This window comes from Parasteatoda tepidariorum, chromosome 8 (assembly GCF_982258835.1).
Source record: "Parasteatoda tepidariorum strain Cologne lab strain chromosome 8, Ptep-v5.0, whole genome shotgun sequence".
Taxonomy (NCBI): Eukaryota; Metazoa; Arthropoda; class Arachnida; order Araneae; family Theridiidae; genus Parasteatoda; species Parasteatoda tepidariorum.
The window spans coordinates 52,586,099-52,596,140 of NC_141762.1; the positions used below are offsets into that span (position 1 = coordinate 52,586,099).

Below are 10,042 nucleotides of genomic sequence, written 5' to 3' on the forward strand. Positions count from 1 at the left end.
TTTCGACACACAAGTTGCTGATTTTGTTGTAAACGCTATAAAGAAAAAAGTTGAGTCAATCACTAACAAAGTTAATTCTTTAAATTATTGTTTAAACTTATACTTAAACGTGCCAAAAGAATATCTCTGTAAGCATTTTAATTCTTCTCTGAAGCTTAGTTCTCTTCCATTAAACCCTAATTTGTTGCAGTTTCTCATAAAGAATGTGATTTATTTGAGAATGTTGAAGCAAGAGCTGGATATCATTCTACGGATGCCTTTCCGTAGATGCATTGATGTGTATTTAAATGTTATTCTTAAAAAGGACGACCATGAGTTGCAGTTACATCCTACTGATTTTAAACTACTTCCTCCTGAACTGGTGATGGAAAATATGCAAATATTTAAGTTCACCGATAAATTAAAACCGGCCGATTCTTCAAAACCACAGAATAACGAAGATCCGTTCGCTAGATATGAAAGAGACTGTAGAAAGTATCAGCAAAAGTATGGGTATGGAAAATATGCAGCTGATAAGGAGCTTGAAATCGATGATAATTGTGAAAATGTTGATAGTGGTTGGAGCTATTCTAATAGAAATGAGATAATTCAATTTTTGTTAGATAAAATGTTTTCTGGTGACAATTGTGATAGAAGTGTTATTTCTATGTCACCGTTTGAGAATTTATCTGATCGAGATGATTGTTCTGTAACATTGGAGAGGGATATGTGTAATACGAACTTTGAACATGATTTCAAGCATGAAAGTAAAGCTGCGTCAGTTCCAAATTTTACTTCTAAGAGTTCTTATCTATCTGAAACTAAACTGTCTCCATCATCAAAGTCTTTAAAATCTCCTGAAAAATTTGCTCAGCCGTTTGAAAACCTTAGTTCATCCAGTGATGGCTCAAGGTCTCAAGATCTTAATACACCTGTAGTAGATAATAATTTATCTAATGTTCTTGCATTTCCCAATACCATAAAACCTTCAAGTCTCAACGCTACAGAATCACTATCATCTGGTTCCTCATTTTCCAAAAAGTCTCAAGTTTACAAGAAGTTAGCTGAACAGAGACATTTGTTAACCAACCAAAAGCAGCTGTCTAGTAAATCTGCATTTTTAGGGAAAGATTCTATCGGTGTTGAAAAGTTACTTTTTTCTAAAAAGAATTCAAATGATGGAAAAGATTCAGTTTGTGATAATTCTTCATTGTCTGGCAAGTCTCAAGTTTACAAGAAGTTTGCTGAAGAGAAATGCCTGTTATCAAGCCAAGAGCATGTGCTTAGTAAATCTGCAATTTCTGGCAAGGATTCTATGAACATTATGCATTCTGCTGGAGGATTGTCCAATTTTGTAAAAGAATCTCTTTCTGATGATTCATCAGATATTTCTTCCTTGTCTAGAAAGTCTCAACTTACTTATAAATTGTTCGCTGAACAAAAACGTTTGTTGAATCGTCAAGCACGGTTGTCCAATGTATCGATAATAAATCCTGATAAAGGTCCGATTTGTGCTGAAGGAAATTCATTACCTAATTCAAATATTCAACCGTCTGTACCGTTAAAAGAAGCGAGTCAAAGTGCTTACAGAGAAGATAATTCTTCCAAAAGTAGTTTTGGTTCTATAAATGGATCTTCAGATTTTCTTAAAGATAAAGATTCTTTAAAAATTAAGTCCTTTGATGAAATAGATGATATTTCCTGTGATCTTGATAGTTTAAATTCATGCCACGTTAATGAGAACAATCTTCCGACCTGTGTTCAGGATGAAGATCCTTGGGCAAGATTACGAGATGCTTTTTCAGAGCTTGGGCCTGCCAGATATAGCTCCGAAAAAGTTGTCTTTGTACCTGCAGGAATGCAGTATTGAGATTTTCCTTCTGTTTGTTTTTGTTAATTAATAACAAACTGAATTTAGGGATTCACTGTTACCTATTTTTGTGGAAGTCCTGAAATAATTGAATTTATAGGAAGGAGCTTAGTTTTTTTTAAATCTTAATTAGGTTCAATACTTATTTCATTTTTAAAGCTGGTTTGATTGGTTAAATTGAAAGCAAGTGAGCTTATTATATTTTTAGACCTCTTCAATTGTTATTTCGCCAGCGTTATTAGTTTTTTTTTAATTTATTCATTTCACCATTGTACTTAAATGTGAACTAAGTATTTAACATCTGTGTATATATATATATAATGTTTACTACATTTGTAGTATTATTAAAAACATATCTGATTTGAATGTACAATTTGTAAATTATTTTTTGTAGCTGATATTGTAAAAAGAAAATCCCTATATTATTTAATTTGTATATTGTTAAAATGAAACTAAAAAAAATAGTTATTTTTTGAATTAATAAAAGTTGTTTCTCAAATTCGCCTTATTTTATGTAGTTTTTATCATAAGTGCATTATTAAGCTTCATGGGGTTCTGTTTCGCTTACAAAATTCTCCTTTTGATTTCATTAAAATCTATGGGTAAAGTCAGTTTACTTCTTAATCTTATCACTTTATCAGAATAACATTTAAAATTAAGGGTTAATTGTCAACAAATCTGGTGTTTTTCTAATGATATTTTAATAGTTTTTTTTTTTACCAAGCAAGCTTATATATAGAATATAGTTTACATCACTTTGTGAATGTAGCTAAATGTTAAACATTTAATCTCTCATCGATTCTCTTCAACTTTAATGTGTGATATGTTTATTGTAAAATATTGCTTACTAATGAAGGGTTGCCAACTTTCTGCATTTTATGGATAAATTTCTTCTAGTGATAATGAAATTTAATTTTTAATGTTTGATTCTTTGTTTAAAGTCATTTCCAGTTCTCTTGTGGTGTATATGTTTTCATTGTCTATTAATTTTCAATTAAATATATCGCAAAGTTGTAATGGGCAGCTCTGCTAGTCTAATATAGTATTACATTTTAATAAAAATACTGCTTTTAGTTTTAAGCCTTTAATTTGTAATATTTTAATCAAAATTTTTAAAAAAAAAGTTATAACTTATAATAAAAAATTTAAGAGGATTGCTTTTAAATTAAGGCCTTAATATATAGTAGATAAATAATATTTTTTATAAATTTTATGCTGATGACACCCAGAAAAATCTGAATATTCTTGTAGCATTTAAGAATGCATAGATGCAAAACTGTTTTAAGTCAGTATATTGTATTTTATAGAGATTCAGTTCAGTTGTGATTATTCGCTTTTAATTTAAAGTAATCACAATGAACACAAGTCAAAACTAAGTAAAAGACCAATTTAGTAAGCCCAAATGAAGAGGTTAAAAAAGCAGATAATTTAAAGAATGCAGTGGCTGTTTTTGATACACTTATATGAATTTTCAGAGCCCGTTAATATGTGTAAAGCAACACTTCCCAATCCATTGGCCACAATTTTTCATAACGATTTAGTTGTAGTGAACATCTGGCATTACTCAGAAGCTCTCAGTGGTTTGTCGCCAACAAGGCAAACATGGAATATTATGATTGAATATCTTATTACGTAAAATAGTAATGTGTCAGCATATATTATTATAGAACAGATTAATTTCTTAATCACGTTTCAACTAAGAAATGAGATATCAAGCTGATGATGATGTTAAGTAGGAAATATATAAACAGGGAAACCTCCAGGAAAGACCACCTCTGTGTGAGTGACCATTTTTGGGAGGCACAGAATGTTTTTCTATAGACTTTGTGTTGAAGAAAACCTTTAAGAGAGACCATCGAAACCTCCCCCAGTGACAAGGCAAACCTCTCCACCAGATACGGAAAAAATATTAACAAAATAAATAAGAAGATTAAAAAGTATTCAAATTGTTTGTGTGAGGTTTTTATTTGCAAAATAAAGAAAAGGCCAAATAAGGAATCACAAAAAAATATCAAATCAAAAAATATTAACAAAACAAATAAGTAGATTAAAAGGTATTCAGAATATTTGTATGAGGCTTTTATTTGCGAAATACTAAATGCAGAAAAGGTCAAATAAGGAAACGCGAAAAAATATCAAAACAAATAAGTAGATTAAAGTATATTCAAAATATTTGCGTGATACTTTTATTTAGAGTCCTTAGACGATATCTGAAAGAGATCAACAATCTCACATTGCAGTCAGAGTACACTAAAGATGATCCTATCAATGATTTATTCTTAGAGTTAAATTTTAAAAGAAAGTATTTTTTTTTCGAAAAACAAGTATCTTAAACAAAGAAACCTCTTCTCATTTTCTAAAGCTAACTAATTTTTCTGATATAAATTAAATACAAACTTAAATATAATTGTTTATTTATTTAAAATAATTCAATAATTGGTACATTCGTTTTTACACATAACAGTAGGGATAATTTTTATTGACACTAAATTTTATTAATCGATCCGGTTTTCATGATGTTAACACAAGTGGCACTTCTGCACCAAGAAAATGACACTGACTTCAACTAAAATCGTTAGCAAAATATCATGTACCTTCGATAACATTTTGAAGTCAATGGAGGTAACCCCTAAGAATGACCAAACTTCCACTATTTTGTTTACGGTCCCCTTTAAAAATATTGCTAAACCATTATTGACACCAATGATGCCTCATTGTGGTAATAGGTAACTAATATAGGTATTGTAGAAGTATTTTTACTAACCATTGAGACAGAACAGTATTGCAATGAAGGTAAATCAAAGGTTTCACCAGAGTAAAGTCTTATATTTTTTGATCAAAATATAAGACTTTACTGATTAAATATTGAAATATATCAATATTTAATCAGTGAATAAAGCGATCTGAAAGCAGTTCCAAGGATTGGTGAGTACAAGCTAGGGTAGATCCCCCTAATATATATATATATATAATCTCATCATACCTATGTAATAGGTGCCTGTCATTATAATTTCTCTAACATACTTCTAAAAACGAAATTCGAAACTGTGTTCCTACATTGGCTTCATGGTCCTATAATCAAAGTTTATAAAGGAAATTTCTAGACGATAGAATAAGGATACATATAGTGGGCATTAGTAATAAATCATGGTATATTTTATGCTCATATGAGTTTTACTTAATGAATAAATTATATATATTTCATTAATTTAATCAGCATTTATACAAGCTCGTTAAAATGTAAAATTAGGTACTTGAAATATTTAAAAAATCAAAGTTAAATGAAAATTTATCATATTTTTCATTGATTCAAAGTAAAAAAGTTTATCCTTTTTTTTTGCACACATATATAATTTATTAATTAAAATAATGCAAATGAACATACCTTGTTTGGTAAATATGTTATGCAAGCAAATATATTTTAGTGCTCTGAGAAATTTTCTGTTTTACCTTTGAAGCAAATTATAATAATGACTGCTTAACATATATTTTATAAACAATCATTTTAATATCAACATCTTTATGAAATAGATTAAACATTCAGAAAAAATTAGTCTTTCACAAAAGCATTTTTATTTATTTATCTCTTGGTTGGTAATCAAGCAATTTTTCAGTACATTCTATTTATAACCTTATATTTACATTATATAAATACTTATATATATAGGAATTAATTTTGAAATATACTTATACCACATAATTTAAATCTGGTTTTCAGCAAACCTTAATTGATTTTTTGAATTTTTAATATTAATGGTATTAGCAGCTAATTATAATATTTACCCATTGTAAGAAAATTTTTATCCTATACTCAATTGAGGAGACAGAATTTCAATATTAGAGAAATACTTGATTATACTTTTGGTAAAAAAATTAAGCTATTTTTTCAAACAATATTATTTATTGATGAAAATTACAAAGATTAGGAATATTTTTGCATAGTAATCTATGCCAAAACAATGATTTACAGGCAGCAGGAAACTAAAAAAAATCACAGAAAAGTACTAATTCGCCGATTGTTGTTGATATAGGAAGATCCCTTAAAAGTTATTGAAAGCATCGGTTTTAAGAGTTACTTGCATTACATCAACTGACTGAGCATTTAGGATGGCAAGACATTATTTTACTTAAATTTTTTTCTTGCTGTTTATTCAATTAGAAAATTCAGTAAAATTTTTCCTTCCACCACTCAGTTAAAGAAGTGATTAACAATCAAATGAATTGTTCAAAGTAAGTGATAAATATGCTGCTTATAAGTGAAAAATTTGTAGAAATAATACTTTACTGAAATCCCATTATTATTATCAAATGAAATTTTGTTCTAAAAATATCTTTCTCATTAATACTCCTAAAAATTAATTATAGTAGTATGAAATGTATCATTTATTTTTCTTAACTTGAATCACATTTTTTTCTTAGCTTCAATCACAATCAAAAAAGAAAATCATAAGTGCTTTTTTTTTAAAGTTTCAATATAATATTAAATTTTCTTTTCAAAAAGACAGATTTAATAAAATATGACAAACAATACTAACCAAGATAATGAAATCAGGGGTCTGTCCAGGGTAAATTTGCAACTGTTTAGAGGTACCTTCACAAATTCAACTGTAGGAAAAATGGTAGTTTTACAAAATGCTATTAAAAAAGCAAGTTCTAAGATTCTAATCTTATCCCCACCTCTTAAAATTTTGTTTTTGTATACCCGTAAGAAACAATAAATCCAGAGATAATTCCACATATACAATTAGGTAACGCGTGCTTGGTCAGATAGTGCGTTATGGTAAGTCTAACTGGTCCCTTACGCCATACTAAAGCCTTCTATTCTTTTTTTTTTTCTCTTCAAATTAAACGATGAGACGCTGCCTCTTTAAACTTTGCAGGGCATTTAACATTGTTCTAAATTTATGTTAACAGACCTTTATTTTTTTTAAAGAAACATTTTATTATCTGTGAAATTTTTTTTTTCTATATGACTCCATGGGAAATGTTCTCATAATGAAACGCAAGTACTGTTAAATGCTTTTTTTTAAAAAAAAATTCAAGTTGTAATTTAACAAAGGTCAATGATTTTTAAATTTGGATACAATTTTAAGCCCAAAATTTTACAATAGCAAAGTTATTGTTGCACATATGGGGAAAAATATATAAAAATTTACCATTCATAAATAATTTTTATTTGTAGTGACAATATTTGAAAATGTTTTCTCACTTTACCATATTTTTGTGTTGATTTTTTAATATAATTTACACAAATTATGTCTAATATTTCACAAAATAGGTACCTCTCATAAAACCTTAGACAGACCCCTGATGAATTAACATTTAATGTTATAAATATTTTTTATGTATGAAATTTAGAGTAAGTGTATAATAGTTTGCTATTTATGTGATTTAAGCTTTGCACTATGGTATTTGATGGATGACCATTGCATAAAGGAATAATTTTATTATAAATATTACATAAGGCTTAGTTCTCTAGAAAATAAAAACAGTTTTAGAGAAAAGTATATATTAAAACATTGAAATTTCTAACATACTCTTGTTAGTGATTCAAATCTAATTATTAGATAATCAATGTGCTGAATCTTGGGTAAACCAAATAATTTGATCGAGTTATTCATAGTAAATAAACCAATTACTTATAAAATAAAATGTAGTGTAAATTTTACAATACATAAAAACTGACTTAATACTTCAAATTAGAAATGACTGAATATCAATGAATTTCTAATTAAGTATCCTGGTAACAACAAACTTTATAAATGAAACTGTCGGATGATTATTAAATGATATTTTACATAAATTTTTTAACAATATAAACAATGACTAATTAGGAATGTTAATTATTTACTCAAAAACACTCTTAAAACTTTGTTAGACAGTGATTTTATAGACATCCAATTTAATTAATAATCTGATTAAAAAAGTAATTGATTTACAATTCTAATTACATTAGCTAGAATCAGAGTTCTAGCAAAGTGCTATTTCAAATTCATATAAATTGTTTTTAAAGTACAGTATACTCTTAATATCTCGAAGTTCAACGGATATTCAAGGATTTTTAAGATAGTGGATTTTTGCGATAGCAAGTTCAGCTATATATTGTACATAAAAGAAAAACATATTTCAAAATAGTACTTTAAGAAGTAGAGTCGCAATACATAAGACTAACTACTAATAATTCTGTATGAAATGATAATAGACTAAAAGTCTAAATGTAACAATAATTTATAAAAGTAAACAAAACAAAAGTTAACAAAAAAATAATTAAGTAACAAATATTAATACATAAAACAAGAAACAAAATATTAATAGTAAAGGAATTTGTTTACAATTAAATTGCACTGTGATCTTTCTAAAACAATTAAATTTTCCATAAAGGAAAATATTTAGCATCATAAGGTTTTGAGAAGAAACTCTTCGACATAAAAATTCAAATTAGCATTAGGTGGTCATGCAATGTCAAGGAGAAAAATATTTTTTTGACGTTACAAGGTTTACGAGATATAGAAGTATCGAGAGTATACTGTATGTCACCCATATTTACATGTCTAACAAAATTTTAATAAAGATTAAATTATCCAGAAATAGTTGCAAAATAACTTTAATAAATTGAATCTTTGTCAAACTATTGATTATGAATATTCTTTATTATGTAGTTATTATAGCACCGACATCACCATGATTCAAATAATGATGATCACGATCATTAGGATTAAAAAACGATTTTTCACATAGATCACATGGATACTGTTTCTCAATAACGCAAGTAGTATAATGCTTTTGTAAATCTTCAAAGTCCTCGTAAGCTTTTCCACAAATTTCACACAAATGTACTTTTTCTTCCGTAGTTTGAGTATGAGTAGCTGTATGTCGTTTTAATAAACTCTTGGAAGTGAAACTTTTAGGACATACAGTACAGGAATAAGGTTTTTCTCCACTGTGAGTCACATAATGCTGTTTTAAATGTCCCTCTTGAGTAAAACCTTTACTACAAACATCACAAGTGTATGGCTTTTGACCTGAATGCGTAAGGTAATGCCTCTGTAGTGTTGCATTATTAGCAAAACCTTTATCACAAATATCACATATATGAGGTATCTCAGCATTGTGGGCAATATAATGTTCCCTTAAATGACTCTCTTGAATAAATCCTTTACTACAAATTTCACATACATGAGGTTTTTCTCCTGTATGCAAAAGCATGTGTCTTCGAAGGGCACTTTTGTATGTGAAACCTCTATTACATGTTTCACATGTATATGGCTTTACACCTGAATGAATTGAATAATGCTCTTTTAAATGATGTTCTTGAATAAATCCTTTGTTACAGTATTCGCAGGTATAAGGCTTTTCACCTGTATGAATCAAATAATGCCGATCTAATGTGGATTTATTAGTAAATCCACGATTGCAAACTGAACAAACATGTGGTCTCTCACCAGTATGAATCAAGTAATGTCGAGCTAAAAGTGTTTTATTTTTGAATCCTTTATGACAGATATCGCATTGATGTGGTTTACCATTAGTATGCGTAAGGTAATGACATTTAAATTTTATTTCTTCTAAGCAATCTAATCCACACTTAGGACATACAAATGGTTTTTCGCCAGTATGAACTTTACGATGATCAGCCAAATCTTCATCAGTCATAAACCCTTCTTGGCATATATCACAAAGATATGGTTCTTCTCCAGTGTGAATAAGATAATGCTCAACCAAATACTTTTTCCTAGTGAAACCTTTAGAGCACACAGTACATACATGTGGCTTTTCACCCGTATGGCTTAACAGGTGCTGTTGAAGGTTATATTTCTTGGAAAAAACTTTATTACAGTAATCACAGTTGAATGTTTTAGGCGGATTGTGAGACGATTTATGTTTTCTGAGTTCGTTTTTTGCTTCAAAAGTTTCTCCACATATATCACAAAAGAAATAACCATGATGGTTCGCAAATTGTGGCGTAATCCCTATGTTGCTGATGTCGTAAACCATCATCTGTATTCCCTCTCCATCAGAAGCCATCAATGCATCTTCTATGTTCATAGCGAATAAAAGATTTGGAAAAAACGATTATCCACTATAAACAGTTTCAAATGTTTCGCCTTTCGATATTACTTAATAACAACACAAAACATGGCGGTTTTAGAGGAGTTGAGAGAATAGTAAATGTTGTTGCCAATTTATATTTCT

General features: G+C 28.5%; 1 protein-coding gene across 1 annotated transcript; it reads right to left on the reverse strand.

Annotated features, from left to right (window-relative positions):
* Positions 1–8,480: 8,480 nt before the first annotated feature.
* Positions 8,481–10,029, reverse strand: LOC107438870 (uncharacterized). The gene has a single exon (XM_016051272.5). It carries the CDS (start codon positions 9,893–9,895, stop codon positions 8,501–8,503), a length of 1,395 nt encoding a protein of 464 aa, XP_015906758.1. The 5' UTR covers positions 9,896–10,029; the 3' UTR covers positions 8,481–8,500.
* Between the last annotated feature and the right edge of the window lie 13 nt (positions 10,030–10,042).